Source organism: Hyperoodon ampullatus, assembly GCF_949752795.1.
Source record: "Hyperoodon ampullatus genome assembly, chromosome: 2".
In the NCBI taxonomy this organism is placed as follows: domain Eukaryota; kingdom Metazoa; phylum Chordata; class Mammalia; order Artiodactyla; family Ziphiidae; genus Hyperoodon; species Hyperoodon ampullatus.
In genome coordinates, this window is record NC_136915.1 from 166,129,059 (window position 1) to 166,150,427 (window position 21,369).

Sequence of the window (21,369 nt, forward strand, 5' to 3'; positions counted from 1 at the left end):
GAGCTTGTATCTTTTTATAAACAAGGCAATTATCACCTTCAATAACAGAACTTCATCTTTAACTGAAGGACAAAAACCAACCAGGTTATTTTCATCAACTCTGCAGCAACTGTCTTGCTGTTTCCACACTTTTAAAACTGTACTGATATGTTGATATAAAATCCAACAAGGTAATTATAATTGAATTCTAACATGTCTTATAAATTTCTAGCTATCAGCAAATTGAAATGTAGCAGTTTCTTTTTTAGTCAGTGTATTAGAGAAGCTTTCTAATAATTCAATTATATGTTTAGGTACCTTTAGGGATGTTATTATAAGTGTTTTAAGAAGAAAGCTGGCATTATTTTGACAGAAAACATGTTTTTTTCTCCTATCATACAACTTGAATGAATGGAAATATTTTTATCTTACTGGAAAAAGTGCTGTGATAGCAAGATTAAATGGATTATAAGAAAACCAAACTTGAAATAAACAACAACAAAAAAGGATGGGGGAAGGAGAGAGGACCAGAGTTCCTCAGAGAAATCATTTTTTTTCTTGTTTTCAAGAATCTAGAATGAGGCAAAGGCTGTAAATTGAATGATGCCCAGTTCCAAGGGCAGAGAGGTAAGACAGTTTGGTAACTTAAACATAAAAACAGACTTACCTTTAGGAGAGCCAAGGCTACATGAAAGATTATGTTCAAACCCTGAAATAGAAAAAGAGAGTCAAAATCAATACTGTCACATCTATCACTATTTGATTAAGTATTTTCCCAAGACTTCTGTATATCATTAATAAAATCTGTTTTCATTTTCACATACAATAATAATTAAACATGAGATTTCTAAAGGTATTTTTTCTTCTCTGAGAGGCTTATTATAAATTTTAGGTGCTATTTAATTAATGCTCACATAAAATTATTGTTTTTACAACAAATTGGCTCAGGGCTTGGAAAAGTCAAGTTCCTTGATCAAAATGGCAGCGACACCGAAGTCTAAAATTATTAATTGAAATTTTTAAGTCTTATCTGTGTGATGTGGTTAAACTGCCAGTGGCAAACAAAACAAAACAAATAAAAATAGTGTTGCTGATAACTGGGACAGATTCTGTGAGGGGAATTGTAAGCATCACACTGGATTTCCACTACTGTTCTTATTGCTTTGCTGTTTTTTTAGTGCTTGCTTTCAAGTAGTATGTGTACAACTAGAGGTGGTAATTAGGGGCTATTTGCTAGACTCCCTTGTCCCTTTTTTCCTGAAAACCAGAGCAACATTTCTTCATGAATAAAGAAATTAAATAGTTTGTTAAGAAGCCATACTGGGGCTGAATTTTGACTCTGAGTTCAGCCCAATGACTCTGAAGAAATGTTGAGATATTAAAGTCAAGAGACAGGAATCTCAAATGCTCAAGATGACAGAGTCAGAAACAAAGTTGCCACAGAATACGCAGTTTCCTTGTCATGCAAGTCATCATACATGAGAAGAAAGACCTTTCAAATTTGTGCTGACATCTCCCATAAGTCCAGGGCCTATTTGATGTGCCCTCTTCAGCTTGGTCACAAATATAATCTATCTACCTTCTGGATATAGAGTTGTACCAGATGTGTTATGCAAAGAACCTTTAATAAACCATCCTTTTACTGTCTCCAAAATCAGAAGAATTAGGACTAGGTAATTGATGCTGAAAACTCGGCTTCTGTGCACCAGTGTCGAATTGAATCTCGGAGACAGAGTTTTTGGTGAAGTAGAAAACAATAGTCTTTTTGCTTTGCCAGGCAAAGGGGGACGCAGCAGGCTCCTGCCCTGAAAAACTGTGTGTCCCAACTGGGAGGATTTGGTGAGTTTTACAGCAATAGTTCAGGGTGGGGTTGCTGATAAGATTAGGGTGTGTGCAAGGCCTACACTCCTTTAATCTGGTCTCAGGTAATCTCTTGATGGGTTTCTCTGGTTTCTTTAATCTGGCCTCAGGTGGCCTTCTCTGGTGCTCCTCCCTCATCTCTGAATCCTCTCCCTTCTCTGATTAGCAACTGTTGGAATTTGCCTTTTGGGACTCAGGAAGGTCACGTTCCCTGAAAACAAGGAACATGGGACGCAGAAAGGTTTCCGTGCCCCGGAGTCCCAGAGGGTCCTGCTCAGTTTCATAATTAGAGTGCATTCCTGTTATAATATGCTCATCTTTCATATTCAACTACCAAACATATGTCATAATAGTAAGAAGGGATGAATGATAAACGCAAAATCTTTGGTTGAAGGTTTTGGGTGTACTCAGTTAATCCTTTAAGAATCAGAAAGCAGTAGGAAGTATAATCAGGCCAGGAGACAAAATCAAATTGACAGAGTGCATCACCACTCCAAACAAGGATTCTAGACTGGTTTTGATCACAATTAGAAAAAAAAGGAGACCACGATCACAATCAAAAGAACATGGGTTAGGGGCTTCCCTGGTGGCGCAGTGGTTGAGAGTCTGCCTGCCGGTGCAGGGGACACGGGTTCGTGCCCCGGTCCGGGAAGGTCCCACATGCCGCGGAGCAGCTGGGCCCGTGAGCCATGGCCGTTGAGCCTGCGCGTCCGGAGCCTGTGCTCCGCCACGGGAGAGGCCACAGCGGTGAGAGGCCCGCGTACCGCAAAAAAAAAAAAAAAGAACATGGGTTACAATTAAGCAGAATTTGCTTTCCTCATCTAAATTTGGGTCCTCACCTGCTAGCTGTTGCCCACTTGTAGGCCCTGCTACACGTATCCTCCAGCCCCACGTCACAGCGGCTAGGCATAGTGAATCCTCACAACTTGAGTGCTGATCAAGCCGCCATCAGGACTAAACCTACAGTGTCTCTGGCTCTTGTTTTTCTAGTCACTGCTGGCAATGTAAACATCTCTTGTCTCTCGTTCTCTAATCCTCAAAATGCTCTGGTCCTGAGGCTTCCCTGGTGGTGCAGTGGTTGAGAGTCCGCCTGCTGATGCAGGGGACACGGGTTCATGCCCCAGTCTGGGAAGATCCCACATGCCGTTGAGTGGCTGGGTCCGTGAGCCAAGTCCGCTGAGCCTGTGCATCCGGAGCCTGTGCTCCGCAACGGGAGAGGCCACAGCAGTGAGAGGCCCGTGTACCGCAAAAAAAAAAAAAAAAAAAAAAAGTTCCGATCCTTTCTCCTAAACCAGTCTCCTACTCTTCCCTCTCCTTCCCAAACCCCTTCAGGGTATTCCACTCCATGTTAAACTAACTCTGCTATGTTCTCGACCTCCCTGCCAAAAATTTCCCCTGCCTGCTTGCTTTCACAGGAAGAGTGAAATCTCAGTGATCCACATAACAACCTGTATTATGATTCCCATTTTTCAGAATATGAACTTGACTAGCCTAAGGTTATATATGCATTTAGTATTAGCAGGTTAGGATCATTTGCCAAGCCTCTTAATGTGTAGTTTAAGGGCATTTTCAGCACACAGTGCTGGTGTAATGTACTTAATAAGGGCTTATATGATGACCAAATGAATGAACTATACTAGCTATCCCCAAATTTTCTGGGATTTATTCTTTTCCATATGGACCTAACTAGACCAATTTGTAGAATCACCATCAAATGACAGTAAGAAACCTTGTTTTTCAATGATCTCAAAGTCAAACTATTGGACAACTGAGCTATAGAAAACACAAACAAGAACTTGGAGAAAAAAAAAAAATCTCTAGATAGCCAAAATAGCTCTCGCTAATACCAGGAAAAAAATTTATTCAATTTTAATTTCATTTACACTTAGAATTAGTTTGGTAATACGATTTTATAGTTTACAGATATCAGAAGTAGCAAAGTAAAAGACAAAGTATGTGGAAGATAGGGTTAGGGACAGAGCCTGTTGCGATAGTTACCAGAATCAAAATATTAGATCTGATAGAAACAGAAGATAAACTTTAAAAAAAATGTGTAGCTGTCCGGGCTCATTTAGTGGAGCCAATAGCCCTTCAATAGTTAACATTAGTTCACTGTGGTAATCTCAGCAATGTTAACGAACACTTACATTATATTTGAAACATCGTGCTTAAGGGAGCATAGTCTGTGTTTTAAATAAAAAGTAGATTTTCTTTAAGTTTGGGAAGCTAAAGAGGTAACTTTCAGTTATCAGAAAATTTTATATATGTAAACTCTTTAAATAAGTTCATAATAATAAAGTATTATTGCACCTGCTTACATGAAACCCTAGATATTATCCACAAAAATGAAGAAAAGTAAAGACTTCATAAACCTTCAACTAAAGTAGAATAGTGTGGCCAGACTGTGCAAACAAAGGTATTTTTAGACCTCTAAGTTGTTGGAATCAGGAAAAACTTGCTATTCTACCCAGTGCTTTACTTCACTACAAAATGTATCCTGATTTCCTAAGAAGAGAATAAAAAAGGCAACTTTAGTCAGATATTTAAAAATATCTATTTTTCTCTTTTAAATAAGACTTATTCCCATTTAGGGATACAATTAGAGGTATCATTAAATTACAGTAACCTTCCTCAGGCCAACATCTGGGCACTACAAATAGTTTTTTTTAAAAAAAATAAATTTACTTATTTATTTATATATTTATTTATGGCTTCATTGAGTCTTCATTGCTACGTGTGGGTTTTCTCTAGTTGCAGCGAGCTGGGGCTACTCTTTGTTGCGGTGCACAGGCTTCTCATTGCGGTGGCTTCCCTTGTTGCAGAGCAGGGGCTCTAGGCACATGGGCTTCAGTAGCTGCAGCCCGCAGGCTCAATAGTTGTGGCTCGCAGGCTCTAGAGTGCAGGTTCAGTAGCTGTGGCGCACGGGCTTCGCTGCTCCACGGCATGTGGGATCTTCCCAGACCAGGGCTCGAACCCCTGTCCCCTGCACTGGCAGGCGGATTCTTAACCACTGTGCCACCAGGGAAGTTCCAATAGGTTGTTTTTAAGATGACAATGTCAATGCAAGCTTTGGTCCTCAGCCTGCTAGCCAACAATGAAGTAAATTATAAGCGAACCACCTTTCACTCTTCCAAGCTACCATATGAACTAAATCCCCCATTATTTTATTGTCCACCTACTTTTACATGGTCCAACTTTTGCCTAATTGAGCTGAGATATATTTTTAAAAGAAAAAAATTGGGCTTCTCTGGTGGCGCAGTGGTTGAGAGTCCGCCTGCCGATGCAGGGGGACACGGGTTCGTGCCCCGGTCCGGGAAGAGCCCACATGCCGGGAGCGGCTGGGCCCGTGAGCCATGGCCGCTGAGCCTGTGCGTCCGGAGCCTGTGCTCCGCAACGGGAGAGGCCACAACAGTGAGAGGCCCGCGTACCGCAAAAAAAAAAAAAAAGAAAGAAAAAAAATGTTATACATTTTCAAGATGTTTCCCCTTCAGGAATATGTAATTTGTAGCACTTTGATTGTTACTGAGGGGTAAATAAGTGTTCCTAATAGGATTGAAAGGGTTAAAGCATTTGCAGAGTTATTAAGAGTAAAAACAAGTAAATACATCGTTACGGCTTATTTATAGTGCAATGTCTAACTCCAAGTGCAAGATAATAAATGAGTCGACATCCACTGAATATTTTCTATGTGCCAAGATCTAAATTAATTACAACAAAAACATGTCCTTACTTAATCCCACGACAACCTGAAATTCCATTTTACCCACAAGAAAATTAAGATTTAGAGAAGTCAAATTAAATTTCCCAAGGTCACACAGCTATTAAGTGGATTTAAACCTACACAGTATAACTCTAGAACTCATACTCTTAACCACTAAGTTAGAGAAGATGGCTCAAGGAATAAATGAATGAATGAATGAATGAATCACTTAGCTGGGTATTATTTAATGCGGCCTCTAATTCCGAAAGGATTAAAGTGCTTCTTCCCATTTAAAGGCAAGTACATTTTGAGAGCAGGGAGGAGAAAGATAACAAACAGGTGACTTCTACCAAAACCAAATTTTATTATTTGTCTCCATACTGAAAACAGACAAAAATTAGCTGACTGCTTGCAGGATGTGAAGCAATAGAAACTCAGCTTGCCGTGAAAAGAAAGGGTCACCACCTTCCTCCAGTGACAACAGACTGAGATCAGCCTTGTGTGTGTGAAGGAGTAGTTCCTTAACTGATTGGGAAGCTGCTGTTTCAAAATTCAGTCACAGCCTGGCAAAACCTTCACTTTGAAGAACACCTACAAGTAATTGCCCCAAATTAAATAATTGCTCCAAAGTGCAGATCATCGTGTTCCTGGGTAGGCCAACAACTGAGCACCCACAATCTTGCATAAAGGAAGGCTGACAGCAGAGCACTCACTGAAACAAAGACACTGAACATTTTGGGTCTGATGAGTAGGTAATCGTGGGCTCACAGGGGGCTGACAGATTGTGTGAGAAGCTGTCAGAAACTGCACTGACAGCACGGAGAACAAATGCTGAAAAGGTAGTGTCAAAAAGTGCCAGAAGTGCTTCAGCACCTGGGTCCTTAGGGATCAAAATAAAAGTAGTATGTGGAAATGGAGATCCAAACAACAAGGCAGGGAATAATTATCAAACCAGGTAAATGGAGCAGGCTTGCAGGCAAATACAACTAAAGCTACAGGAAATAGGTGCTGCCCTTTCTGGCCCATCCAACAATGGGACACGTCACCTGAGGAAGGGGCAATGAATAAATGAGACAGCATATAAAAAGCATATCAAATGAACTGAGCACTTGCTAAGTATTCAGTAAATGCTAGTGAGTATTATTAGGTTCACATATTTATTGTCTGTCACATCTTACATTTTCTATGTATATTTTTTCACTAATTCTCTCAATAACTCTGTGGCATATGTGCTACTGCCACCATTTTAGAAATGAGGAAACTGAGGTTAGGAGACATCACACTTTAGTAAATGGTAAAGACAAGACTAGAATTTATGTATGCCCAACTCCCCAAAAAAACAAAACCGTGACTTCTTTCACTGATTCCACCTCTACTGAAAAGTCAGGCAGATTTTGGTGAGATATCTGTTATGAATTAAAGATAGTCATAATTCTTGGACACTTCTCCCATTGAGAGGTGGGGTCTTGATCCTCTCCTCTTGAATCAGGGAAGACTGTGCTACTGCTTTGACCAACAGAATGTGGTAGAAGTGAAGCTATGCCAGTACTCTGGGCCCAGGTCTCGTAAGAGACTGACAGCTTCCACGTCCTATCTCATGGAGCGCTTGCTCTTGGAAGCCAGCCACTATGTAAGAAGTGCAATTACACTTAGACTCCCATGCTCTAAGAGGCCAAAAAAAGAAGGGACCTGCAGGACAAGATGCCATGCACAGAAAGACAGGCAAGGATCACCCAGGTGCCAGATATGTGAGTGAAGATGTCATCCTGAAAGTGAATCCTCCAGCCTCAGGTGCCCCAGAAGATGCCATGTAGATCAGAGATGAATCACATTAGCTAAATTCTTCTCAAATTCCTGACTTATGAAATTGTCAACAAAATAAATGGCTATTTTTAATTTTTAAACCCCTTTCATTTTGAAATAATTTCAGGTTTAGAAAAAATGTGCAAAAATAGGACCAAGAGTTTCTGCATACCCTTCACCTGGCTTTATCAGATGTTAACATCTTACATAAACATAGTATAACTATCGAAACCAAGAAAATAATATTCAAATTTTGTCAAATGTCCCACTAATGTCTTTTTTCTGGTCCAGGATCCAATAGTTGTCATGTCTCCTTAGTCTTTCATCTGGGATGGTTTTCAGTCTTTGTCTTCCACAAACTTGACACTTTTTTTAAGACTACTGGCCAGTTATTTTGTAGAATGTCTCTCAAGTGGATTTCTCTGATGTTTCCTTATGATTAAACTTAGATTATGTATTCTTGGCACAAACACCACAGAAGCAATGTTGTGTCAGCGCATCATATCAGGAGGCTACATAATATCACTATGTCTTGCTCTAAAATCATTGTTTTAAAGCCACTCAGGTTTGATGTAGTTTGTTATGCACATCAGGTAACCTGAGAAGAAACCCTTCAGCTTCTCTTTGTTAAATTTTTACTTCTGTGATCTATAAAGTAATGCATTTTCTTCCACAGAAAAAAGAGAGTGACAGATAATTACCATGCAAATATAAAGAAGTAAATACTGGCTGCTCTTAAATATAGGTCCTATAACAAGAATACTGTAAATGTCAGCCAAAATGTATTTTACTTTATTCTGTGTTTCTCGTATTGTAAGCACTTTACAAGTTCAGTTTTTTAGGATGACTAAATGATGGACTTTGATGGAGTAATAAGTAAAATGATGTGATGTTTTGGCTTTTGGTTTGTTTCTGGATGCCCACTAGAGGTCAGGATTGTAGCACTGAAAACCAAGAAGGAGCTTTTAAAAAAAGATTTCAGGGACTTTCACAGCAGCCTTGCATACAAATTCACTGTAAGTCCTAATGTTTCAAAACCCTCATGGATAAGTCCTCCCTTATGTCTACTACTAATTCACTAATATAATATAAAATATAACAAAACTTGGATGATTCCCACCCTTCCTTTCCCCCAGTTGTATTATATATTGTCCATTTTTGTTATAGAATCATTTGTCAATTTTTCATAAGTAGAGTGGTGAAGAAGAGTTCAAGAATGGAGAGGGATGAAAAGTAAATGTAACATGAATGCATCTGTCTGGTTGTGGGTGATTATCTTTGCTTGACTTGGATTTGTTTTTTGAGTGAAGTACTGGAAACAGGTATATCTATAAAGTCTGAGTCCTTAATTATGAGTGACTCTGGAGAGAATTCTTAGAGGTTAATGTCATCTGAATTAAATAAACCTTTCAGAAGCAAGGCATATAAAATAAGAGAAATAAATTAAATTATAAATTTATAAATTATAAATTTATAAATTATAAAATTATAAATAAATTAAATTATAGCTTTTGACAAGTATTCATAAAATCTGTGTACCAGGAATTCTGAGAACTGCTTAGTATATACAAGCACTTGTATGTTTACAAGGATGGGTAAATCATCCCTCTACCAAGGGACTTCCAGACTAGGATAGGAGATAAAAATGTAAACAGACAACATATCACCCCTGCTTAAAACGGAGAGGTGTGACCTGGAAAGCACTTTGTAGTTCCTAGAAAGATGTCCTACTGACAATGAACACTGGCAATCACCTTTCTGTTCTCCTCAAATCCCCTCAAGTCATGATGTGCCTTGGATTATGTTGTCTTCTAGCTACAGTTATCAGTCAGTGATCCCAGTCTGCAGGGGTGGTTTTTTTTGTTTTTTGCAGAACGTGGGCCTCTCACTGTTGTGGCCTCTCCCGTTGCGGAGCACAGGCTCCAGACGCGCAGGCTCAGTGGCCATGGCTCACGGGCCCAGCCGCTCCGCGGCATGTGGGATCTTCCCGGACCAGGGCACGAACCCGTGTCCCCTGCATCAGCAGGCGGACTCTCAACCACTGTGCCACCAGGGAAGCCCCTGCAGGGGGTGTTTTTGATTCCCTTCATAAGGACAAAGTACTCTCACCAATTCCTAACTACCAGCTGATCTTGATTCTCTCCTTCCTCCAATCTCCTGCTAGAGTTTCCATTGACCCAACTCACCCAGAAGCCAGAAGGTATAGGAACTCTGTTACAGTTCTTGTACCTACACCCCCTCCTTTCTTTTAAAATAGAAAATTTTTAAATAAAAAAATGAGAGATGAGACAGATGTAGATGTATGAGAGATGCAGAAGCTGAAACACATTGCTGAAGGTTCATTAATTCACCCAAGATCACACACAAATGCTTGAAGCTGGGATTCAAGACAGGCAGTCTGTCTCCAGAGATAGTGTTTGAAATGACCATGGTACACTATACATTTTCCTCAAATTTGAAGCTATTAATTTAAAGTCAGAATAAGATTATTTTAAAGGTTAGCTGAATTAACAATGTAGATATTTTAATACTGCATCTTCAGACTAAACATGGCTCCAGAAGACCATTAGCTAAGAGATACATGAGAGTGTATCAATTTATCATTACAAGGTATATATTAATATATCAACTTGAGTGGCATTAAATATATGCTTGTGAGACAATAGAAAATACAACCCGGCCTCTGCCCGGGTTGTTGGCCCAGAGCTCCAGAAACCCTTGTAATTTCCAAAGTGATAAGAACCCTCGGAGCACCTCTGTTCGAATATTTCGTCTTTGACACTGGTTCCTGATACAGGGCTCTCGGAACCTTTGTAATTTCCTGGGTGACAGGAGTGTCTTTTATTCTAGTGAAGCAAGAACTGTGGGTGGATTCCTGGATGGCTCCTGGATGAGGGCTGGTCTCTGAAAGATCAAGCTATGATTAGAAGCTTGGAATTTCCGGACCCGGCCCACACTCTCTTGAGAAGGGAGAAGGGTTGAAAATGAAGTTAATGATCAACCAAGCCTGTGTTATGAAGCCTCCATAAAAATCCCAATAGTACAGGATTTGGAGAGCTCCTAGGTTGGCGAACACATCCACACTGGGAGAGTAATGTACCCCAAACTCCGTGGGGACAAAAGCTCCTGTGCTTGGGACACTCCCAGACCTTGTCTTATGTATCTCTTCATCTGGCTATTCATCTGTATCCTTTATCATATCCTTTAATAAACTGGGAAAGGTAAGTAAATGTTTCCCTGAGCTCTATGAGCCCCTCTAGCTAATTAATTGAACTTGGGGAGGGCTCATGGGAACCTCTGATTTGTAGCCAAAATGGACAGAATTGTGGGTAACCTGGGGACCTATTACTTGCAACTGGCATCTGAAGTAGGGTGGGAGCACAGTGCTGTGGGACTGAGCCTTTAACCTGTGGGATCTGACACTATATCCAGGTAGATAGTGTTGGAATTGAGTTAAATTGTAGGACACCCAGCTAGTGTTGCAGAGAACTGCTTGGTGTGGGGAAAAACATCCACACATTTGGAGACTAAAAGCGTCAGAAGTGAAGTGTTCTGTGTGAGTGTGCTAGGAGTATGAGAGCAAAGGAGACACACAGAGAAGAAACACAGGAGATAACACTGAACTGAGATTTTACCCTACAGCAGGAGGGAAAAGCAGGGTTTCCTTTACAGTGCTAACCCAGGGAATCCCAACCGGAAGATTTAGACCTACCGGTAAACTATAAGGTCTTCCTTGATAATTCTCTCAGTAGGCTGCTACTGTGTCATGTACCATCATGCACGATGTCAAGAGGAAATGGCACTTCCCCCCGCTGCTGCTTGTATGGATTTCACTGGTGGTACCCACTCCCCCCAAATCCCACCCTCCTTAGTCATCTCATAGCTATAGGGAAATGAAAAATAGGTTCTTTTCAAGGAATTCCCCCATATTAGACCATGCCCTGAACCTCTGGACCTTACTGTGTGGTGTTTTTCTCTACCTGGAACATTCTTCCCTCTTCTCTTAGTTACTGTTCCCCTTGTCTAGGTCTGGGATTAGACACTAATTCCTCTGGGAGGCTTTTTGGCTTTTCATTGCTGGGTTAGGTACCCCTCAGTAATGATCTTTAAAAGCACCTATGTTCTCCATATCACAGCACTCATTCTACTGCTATGTAACTACTCATTTACCGGTCTCTATTTCCCTGTAAGTTACATGAGGGCAGAACCCTGCCTGTGTTTTTACTGGTATATTTCCATCTCTCGGGACACTACCTGGAACAGAGTAGGTGCTCAGAATTAGTTGAATGAATTGATGAAATGAATAGGGTTGTTAGGATCAAGGAAAAAAACCTTGAATGAGAATTAAAATTCATGAAATGTTCTTCAAACTAATTTGTTTCCACAATTCCTTGATATTAACTACATACTTTGTTTTTTTGGTTGTTGAGCCTCCTTTTCAGGTTATTTGGAAAGATAAACATGTTATGCTCAGTTCCTTTTTAAATATAAAAATTGAGCTCCTGGAGAGTAACACTAAAATACACACATGTTATCTTTCATCTTTTTCTGTCCCTGAAGGTTCATCACTTCTTTCCAAATCTGAAAACTAGGGTATAGTGCATCAGGAAAACAAAAACAATTACACATTAATCACGGTCTTCAGAGATAAAAAGGAACTGATATTTTAAGTACTCTCAAAGCAGAATCATACCAAAAAACAAAACTCAAGAATTTTCAGTCAAATATACAGTTGAGAGGATTTAAAAACCTCAAGAAATTGTATGTAGGGGCTTCCCTGGTGGCACAGTGGTTGAGAATCCGCCTGCCAATGCAGGGGACACGGGTTCGAGCCCTGGTCCGGGAAGATCCCACATGCCTCAGAGCAACTAAGCCTGTGCACCACAACTACTTAGCCTGCGCTCTAGAGCCAGTGAGCCACAACTACTGAACCCACATGCCATAACTACTGAAGCCCGCATGCCTAGAGCCCATGCTCCGCAACAAGAGAAGCCGCTGCAGTGAGAAGCCCACGCACCACAACGAAGAGTGCTCGAGCCCGTGCTCGCCGCAACTAGAGAAAGCCTGTGCGCAGCAACAAAGACATAACACAGCCAAAAATAAAACTAAATAAATTTAAAAAATTTTTTTAATAAATAAAATAAATAAATTTTAATAAATAAGATGTGCTTGTTAGAGGCATTTTAATAAATAAATAAATAAATTTATTTAAAAAATGAATAAGCTGTTAACGTTAAAAAAAAGAAATTGTATGTAATTTTGCTTGGCTGATGAATCCAGTGAATGGCTGCACCTAGACTAACACACCAGGGAATGTCCTGCATAGTTAATTCTTACCCCTCCATGGCTGAAGTCCTGAGGTTTGTGTCATGGTGGGAAACCATTAGTGAGTGTATTCATCTTTGGAGACCCCTTCTCTTTCTTCTGTCCTCACTCAGTATATGGGTAAATGTTGGTGAAGCTTAAACACTAGGGACAGTAGACATAGAAGAGGAAAGCACTGAAAAAGAGTCTGAAAACTTAAACCAGGTAAACAACTCCACTGTTGCCCACCATGTCTCTGTCAAGGTATAAGAAGAATATTACTAATTACAGGAATTTACAAAACTTTAAAAATCTCCAGATGGGGCAGCTCCATCTTTCTCTCCACTGCCTGACCCCTACCATCCAGAGAGAGCCACTAGCAGCCTGGTCTGAATAAAAATGCAGTGCAAACTTTAAAAATCAGAATGATATACCCTGGGGATAACCAAGGAGCCCAAATTTCTTTCTGCCTCTGAGACAGATGTAGCTTCTTTCTGCCAACAACCACACAGGACTTAGTACCAAACTGAACACACCACTTTACAGAAGCCATTCCATGGTAAACCTTAATTGCTACCATCTCATATAGGCTTTACTGAAAAGAACTTCTGAGTACACTGTCTCATTCAACTGTAACAATATCTGTTCATAGACAAGCTGATAGTAATACCTCCATTTTACAAAGGAAGCTCATATATGCCAGGTGATTTATTTTAATTCACAGAATTAGAACTGGAATGGCAAGCTTCCAGACTCTAATCCAGTTCTTTGTCATTAGATGAGTGGTTCTCAATCCGAGTTTTTTATTAGAATCACCTGGGGTGCTTTTATAACACACAAATGCAGGAGTCCCATCTCAGATCAAAGAAATAAAAAAATCTCGAGGGTAGAGCTTGGCCACTTGTATTTTTAAGAATTTTCCAAGAGTCTCTAATTTGAATTCAGACTGAGAGCGGAGCATTACCTAATGCAAGCCAACCGCTCGTTAGAATCACCTAGGGAGCTTTCCTAACACCCCAAGGTCTAATTTTATTGGTCTGGGTGGGGCCAGGTGATTATAATATGCAGCCAGGTGTGGGAATCACCACACAATGCCTCTAACAAGCACATCTTAAAACTCCTTAAAGTCTGCTTTTGGCTATTTCATAATATTTTATATGTTTCTAAAGGTCACATGTGGAACATTCTTAAAGTCAAACATCGAAATTAAATGTCACTAAAAATATTCTGAGTTTCAGTATAGCATTATTTAATTAAAAGGTACGGAATCTAGCTGAAGAAGATGATGATGATAGAAACAGAAGCAACTGGACTTCCCTGGGGTTACAGTGGTTAAGAATCCACCTGTCAATGCAGGGGACAGGGGTTCGAGCCCTGGTCCAGGAAGATCCCACATGCCGCGGAGTAACTAAGCCCGTGCGCCACAACTACTGAGCCTGCGTTCTAGAGCCTGTGCTCTGCAACAAGAGAAGCCACCACAATGAGAAGTCCGCACACCGCAACCAAGAGTAGCCCTCGCTCGCCGCAACTAGAGAAAAGCCCGCACGCAGCAACGAATACTAAACGCAGTCCAAAATAAAAATTAAATAAATAAATAAATAAAAGAAATAGAATATATCTTTAAAAAATATATATCAAAAATATATCTTGGGCTTCCCTGGTGGCGTAGTGGTTGAGAGTCCGCCTGCCGATGCAGGGAACACGGGTTCGTGCCCCAGTCCGGGAAGATCCCACATGCCGCGGAGCGGCTGGGCCCGTGAGCCATGGCCACTGAGCCTGCACGTCCGGAGCCTGTGCTCCGCAACAGGAGAGGCCACAACAGTGAGAGGCCCGTGTACCGCAAAAAAAAAAAAAAAATCTATCTATCTATATATATATATCTTAAAATATATATATATATCTTAAAAAAAAAGACTGATATGGTGCTCAGTATAGTTTTTTAGAAATTGTGGTCAAATAAATGAAGATGTTAAATAATCTCTCCATAATCTATTAATACCAATCATGTGTTATAAAAAAACTGGAACATATTCAATTCTCTAATGAATGGTCCTTTCAAGTATATTCATGTAGGTAATAATCCACTAAGAAAAGATAGTTGATGCTTCCTACAGCGAGTAAATCAATATATCAGATTTTATTTGAATTATGCAAAAAATCTCATCAAGTACTTAAAATATCAAGGCAAATTATATTTTATGCATTTAAAAATGAATATATGACAAATTCTAAAAAAGCATACTACATTCTCTATAAAATATGAACATAACTCTAACATAAATCAAAACTAAAATATAATATATGTAAAACATATGTATAGAAAACTCACAACCTCTAGCATGGATGAATTTTATAATGGAAAATATCTGACCTTTTATTTCAATGAGTACAGCAAAAAAAGAGAGATATGATGCATATCTGAGAAAATGACTAATAAAAACATAAATGCTGGGATCCACTGCAGGCTAGTCTATATACCCCGCCAGCAGAAAAAAAAAAAAAAAAGTGGTCTCTTTGAATGTTGTTGAAAATATGTTACTTGTGTCCAATTTCACAAATGTCTTCAGTAATATATGTCCATGTATACATGTGTACATATTTATATACAGGTGGTATTATTCTGTTTTAATAGGAAACTCTACAATTGGCTATTTTATTTTAATTAATTATTAATTAATTTTAATATATTTATTGGAGTATAATTGCTTTACAATGTTGTTAGTTATACAATTGGCTATTTTTAAATCTACAGTAAATACAATGAAATGAGTTAAGCTTAATAAAAATGCAAACAGGAAAATCTGAAAGTGATAAAATTTGGCAGATTAATGGTGAGAAAAGAACAGCATATAATGAAAAACCAAGCAAAAACCGAGTCAATTTAGCAGGTTAATTTTATGAAACTGGTAATAGAAAAAATTTCAGAGAAAACAAGCTATGAATATTATTTTCTTTAAAAATTCCAGGGCTTCCCTGGTGGCGCAGTGGTTGAGAGTCCGCCTGCCGATGCAGGGGACACGGGTTCGTGCCCCAGTCCGGGAAGATCCCACATGCCGCAGAGCAGCTAGGCCCGTGAGCCATGGCCACTGAGCCTGCGCATCCGGAGCCTGTGCTCCACAACGGGAGAGGCCACAAGAGTGAGAGGCCCGCGTACCGCAAAAAAAAAAAAAAAAAAAAAAAAAATTCCAATGAAAATCAGAACTTCTCTGGCGGTCAAGTGGTTAAGACTCTGCGCTTCCAATGCAGTGGGTATGGGTTTGATCCCTAGTTGGGGAACTAAGATCCCACATGCCGAGCAGCACGGCCAAAAAGAAAAAAAAAAAAAAACCCAATGAAAATCAACATTTGCTCATCAGTTACAAATGTGCCCCAAACTTTAACATAAATACATATTACCTGCTTGACCAGAAACCACATTCCTTACTAGAAGAGACAATATACATGTTTTGAAAATAGTAATTTTTTACTGCAACCTGAAAACTAAATTTTGAAACTAAAAATGTTTACAATACAGAAATGACCCATTTTTAAATGTAACAAAATATTCTGATGAGCAACTGATTTTCCTTGAATACAAAAACAGTTATAAGTTGGCAAAGGTCCTATTTTCTATAGCTCTATGATGTTCCTAGTCAAGCATTTTTGCACAGCAATCTTAATAATTTAGAGTATAATTTTCCCTTTTCCACCTATCCATTCATACATCATGGATATGTAAAATCTACAACCTCTGACCCGTGAGCTATAATGATTATCCACTTTTTTAAAAAGCAAAAAGTAAATGAGCTTCCAGTATATTTTCAATTAAGTACTATGATTTATGCAGCAAATCTTTTTTTTTTTTTTGCGGTACGCGGACCTCTCACTGTTGTGGCCTCTCCCGTTGCGGAGCACAGGCTCCGGATGTGCAGGCCCAGAGACCATGGCTCACGGGCCCAGCCACTCCACGGCATGTGGGATCTTCCCGGACCGGGGCACGAACCTGTGTCCCCTGCATCGGCAGGCGGACTCTCAACCACTGCTCCACCAGGGAAGCCCGCAAATCATTTTTTGTTAGTAATTAGCTATCATGGAGTAAAACACCGAGGAATTCAGGTACTATAAGTATAGTCATTTGATTGCTCTAGGATATAATTCAGTTCATTCACAATTATGCTAAGCTATAAAATGGATGGGGGGAGCTTGTTCCTTTATTAAGAGCTGACCAAAAGAAAAGTATCTGTCTAAAGGAGGCACATAATTGAATCACTTATACTGGAAGTTCTTTTCCAAGAAATCCTGGCCTCACATCAAGAAACTATACTAGAAATCACAGTCTGCCTGCCATAGTGAGGAGATGTCTCCATTTAAGAAAAGATAGAAGAATTAGTTCAGTTAATTTGGTCTGAGATCTACTAAATGACAAAACAAAAACAAACAAGTTAAAAGTGAGAGCTATAACAAATCAAAGAGACCTAATTAATAAAGGACACTGTAGCAACAGGAATATAGTAGTTGCTTCAAAAATTCTATAATTATAGGGAAAAATTCCAGAAGCCCTGTGAAATTCATTCCCATTTAAACATAGTAAATTAAGCCTCCTATTAAATAATCTGGAAATTCACTGTAGAAATTCATTAATGCTGTAAACCGAAAGTTTCAGAGCAGGAGTTAAAAGATCTGTATCATAATTCCATTTCTGCCACCAACTGGCTTAGGTAAGTGTCTTAACCTCTCTGTGAGTTAAGATTCTTAAATAATAAAATGCGGAACACTGGTTAAAAATAATAAAGGGGGGTTTGTTGAAAGTTCACTCCCTGAATCCCACCCTGTAAGATTCTGATTCTTAGTGCATTGATTCTTAGAGGTTCTAGCACATGGCCTCAGTCTCAAAGAAGAGTAAGGATTTCTACAATCCAGTATTTAAGAGGCTGAGTATCAAGATAGGTTTGATTCTAGCTCATCTCATCTTGTGCCTCATTTATAATAGATGACATCTGACCTTCTCCTAAGACCAAGTTTTCATCTCCTTATTGAATTCTGGTTCTGAACTGTTACCTTTGTCTAAGTTGCTGTCTTGAGAACTTGCTCAATTCTCCAGGCGTTTTTAGGACAGGGACCTTATTTTACTGTTACTAGTCCCCTCCTTGGAAATGAGGTCCTGCTTCCAAATCCTACCCATTTGGGCAGGGAGCTTCAGTGGACCTACCTTCCATTCTGAATACTACCCTTTTCTGGGGTCCTTATAGTCATGCAGGTGTTCCTGCTAAGAGCTATTCTTTCAATATACTAACACTTACCAACATCTGTAGTAGGAACTCTAAAGATAAATAAACCACAGTCCTGCCCTTGAACATTACATGCTCTAGTAAAGGCATGAAATGATTCCCCATCAGGCTGCCCACTACAGTTCCCTTTGCAGGATTCTCCATACTTTCTTGTCTAATGTTGGGTGTCACAGCTTCAGTCTTTGACCCTCCTTTATTGACACTCACTCCCTAGGTGACCCCATCAAGTCCTCTTTAAATACATACTATATACTAATGACTCCAAAATCAGCATCTTTAGCCTCACTATCTCCTCTGAATTCAGACTCATTTATCCAGCTACCTCGAGATCTCTGTTTGTAAGGCCATATAGGAATAGGATATGTCTGAATCTGAACTCTGTATTTTTCCCACAAACCTGTTCTTCCTCCAACCTTTGCCACCCCAGTTAACATGCCACTGCATTCTTCTAGTTGTTCATGCAAAAAACTTTAGAATTTTCCTTTATTTCTCTCACAACCCACAATCAATCCATCAGCAAATCTTGTAGAATCTACATTCAAAACATATCCAAAATTCAACTATTTCTTATCAACTATTTCTTATCATCTCTCCCACCCTAGCCCAAGCCACCATCCCCTCTTGACCTGGATTAATGCAATAGCCTTCTGGTATCCCTACTTCTACCTCTTGGCCCTCCACAATCTATTGTCAAAACAGCAACCAGAGTGACCCTTTTATTTTTAAATTTTTTTTTTAATTTTTAAATTTTATTTTTATTTATTTTTTATATAGAAGGTTCTTATTAGTTATCCATTTTATACATATTAGTGTATATATGTCAATCCCAATCTCTCAATTCATCCTACCACCACCACCCACCCCCGCCACTTTCCCCCCTTGGTGTCCATACATTTGTTCTCTACATCTGTGTCTCTATTTCTGCCTTGCAAACCAGTTCATCTGTACCATTTTTCTAGGTTCCACATATATGCATTAATATACGATATTTGTTTTTCTCTTTCTGACCAGAGTGACCCTTTAAAAGTGACCCTTTTAAAGTGACCGTTTTAAAAGAGACATTAGATCAAATCATTTCTCTGCTCAAAATCCTGCTTTTTTTTAAAACTTAGATAGCTTCATTAATTCAGAAGCTTGGACTGACTGATTTCCCCATTGTTTAGAACAGTGCTTGGCACATAGTAGTGTGAAATAAATAGTTGTCAAATGAATGAATAGAAGTACAGCAAAAGAGGTATGTATATGACACAGGGGGAGCCCAAAGGTAGGAACATGAGTTCCTCTTGGGTAAACTGGGAAAGGCTTCACAAAGCAGTGGATGCTTGAACAGATTTGTGGAATAAACACAAATCGGTCAGGTTAACGTTCTGAGAGGAAGGCACCGAAAACCAATAGCATGACACCTGTAAAGGCAGAGAGAAACAAAGAAGCATGGTGCACTCTGGAACTGCATGGGATCCAGGAGAGCTGAGATGGAAAGTGTAAGTGAGCAGAGAAGACTGAGCTGAAGAGGGAGGCAGGTGCTCCACTGCTTGCTGGCTCTCCTTGCCTCTTGCAACTTTCCAGACCCAGGTCCACTTTACAGTCAGTTTGAGAGGTACTTGGGCAACATTAAAGACGTAAAACGCAGTAGGGTGTGGGAGGTTATGATATGGACTCTGGAGCCAGCCTTCCTAAGTCTGAAGTGACCTTTCAGTTCCTCCTACCTGGATGACTTAGAGAAATTAAACTCTCTCTGCCACCATTTCCTCATAAAAGCAACCTATCTCAGAGGGTTGTTATGAGGATTAAATGAGTTATTATATGTAAAGCACTTAGAACAATGCCTGACACAGCTCAGCATTACATATCTGAACACATTATTATGGTAAAGTCTTCAAGACTGAATTTCTCAGAATTTTTATATGGAATTTCATTTATTTGAGATATTAAGGAATTTGTTCCATATTTTGATAAAAGCTGACCTATACATTTCTTATATAACTTCTTGAAAAAAATTTTTCTCCCAATCAATTTGGTCATATCAAAGACTCAGTCTTAAAAGGAAAAGCTTAGATCACTAGGAAATAGAAGCATCTAGTACTTCAGGAGAAAGAGATCAAAGGATTAATAAACTAAAAATGAATACAGAGGAGAGGTGGTTCTAGTTTCACTTCTTAGAAAATGATAGAAGCTGACTAATTTAGTCTTTGAGTATTTATTCCTTAATGGCTAGTTGCAGTTTTTAAAAAGCATTTAAATAAAACAGAACTTGGTTGCACTAATAATGTCAGAAGTTTGCCATGGATAGGCTGCTATTTTGCCTCTGACAGTCAATATTAGCCAGCCTGTGCAAGATCACTGGGCTGAACAGGATATCTTAGAGGTGCCTCCAACTCAGGCCTTGAGATGTCAAATCCCAATCATAGGAAACAGATACTGAAAATAACCAGAGAATTTGAGGAAGATAACCAGGAAGCCAAATATTCCTTCTATTGCAGAGTTTACTGGCTTCATTGTGTGGATCTGCTTCCCATCTAACTGCTGTTCCTTTTACTATAGTATATATTTACTTCCTTTTGTTCTGTCCTCAAAGGAAATGGAGAACACCTGATTGCAATTTTTCATGTCGCTGAGATACTTCAGAATGTACGCTTTTCAAGTTTAAATATTCTTAATTCCTTTAATCAGTCCTCATATGTACTAATTGTAAATTCTTTCACTGTTTACCTATGAACTCTCTTCAAGGCCTTCATAAATCTCCTAATAAAAAATGCAATTAGATAGTATACTGTAGCATCAGTCCAAATAGTGCAGACAGCTTTTGAAGAGTTACCTACTATACTCAAAGTATTCAGTTTAATTCCTAATACCAAACTGCCTTCTCCTGCTTTGAACTTAAGATCAGCCATGGATCTTAGAGCTTGTCCTGCCATACTTACACAAGTCTTCTTCTTTTTAAATAAGGGCTATTGCCTTAAACTACCCGTAGAGTACTTTCCAAGTCGAACAATCCATGATTCTTTATGATTTAAATATAGTAGACACACTTGATTTTCTGGTTTCAAATAAAGAACAGATCGATTTATAGAGATACAGCTGTCTTTTAAGTTCTGGTTCACCAGAAGATGCAGCAAGAAAGTCACTAATATTACCAGGGCCAGAGTCTGGAAACCAAGACTCATTTACAGAATATGCCTATAGAATCTAGCCTTTTTGAGACTAGAGGAATTTCCAGGCATGTTGAAAACTTAAATGGTGGGTGAGTTCATTAATAAAAGTAAAGATGGACTGCCAGGAATGGTATGAAAAAGAAAATTCTCAAGTTGGAGATCTAGGTTATAAAGGTTTCATTTTTGCTTTGTTTTGTTTTCTGGATTAGCCACTTGAAAAAATATTTTTCAAAAAAGCATTGTAATCTATTTTTCACAAATGTTGAGAAAAGCAAGAGAATTAAAAACCCTGAAAAAGTTACCA

At 39.2% G+C, this 21,369-nt stretch overlaps 1 protein-coding gene across 2 annotated transcripts in view; it reads right to left on the reverse strand.

The window, feature by feature from the left end:
- RABGAP1L (RAB GTPase activating protein 1 like) overlaps positions 1 to 21,369 on the reverse strand; it is a gene marked incomplete at both ends in the record, with an annotated part of 630,503 nt that overhangs the window by 182,828 nt on the left and 426,306 nt on the right. For both annotated transcript variants that reach the window (XM_079698675.1, XM_079698674.1), the window contains one exon: positions 647 to 688. In XM_079698675.1, coding sequence (XP_079554801.1) covers positions 647 to 688 — 42 coding nt within the window. The remainder of the gene's footprint in view (positions 1 to 646; positions 689 to 21,369) is intronic.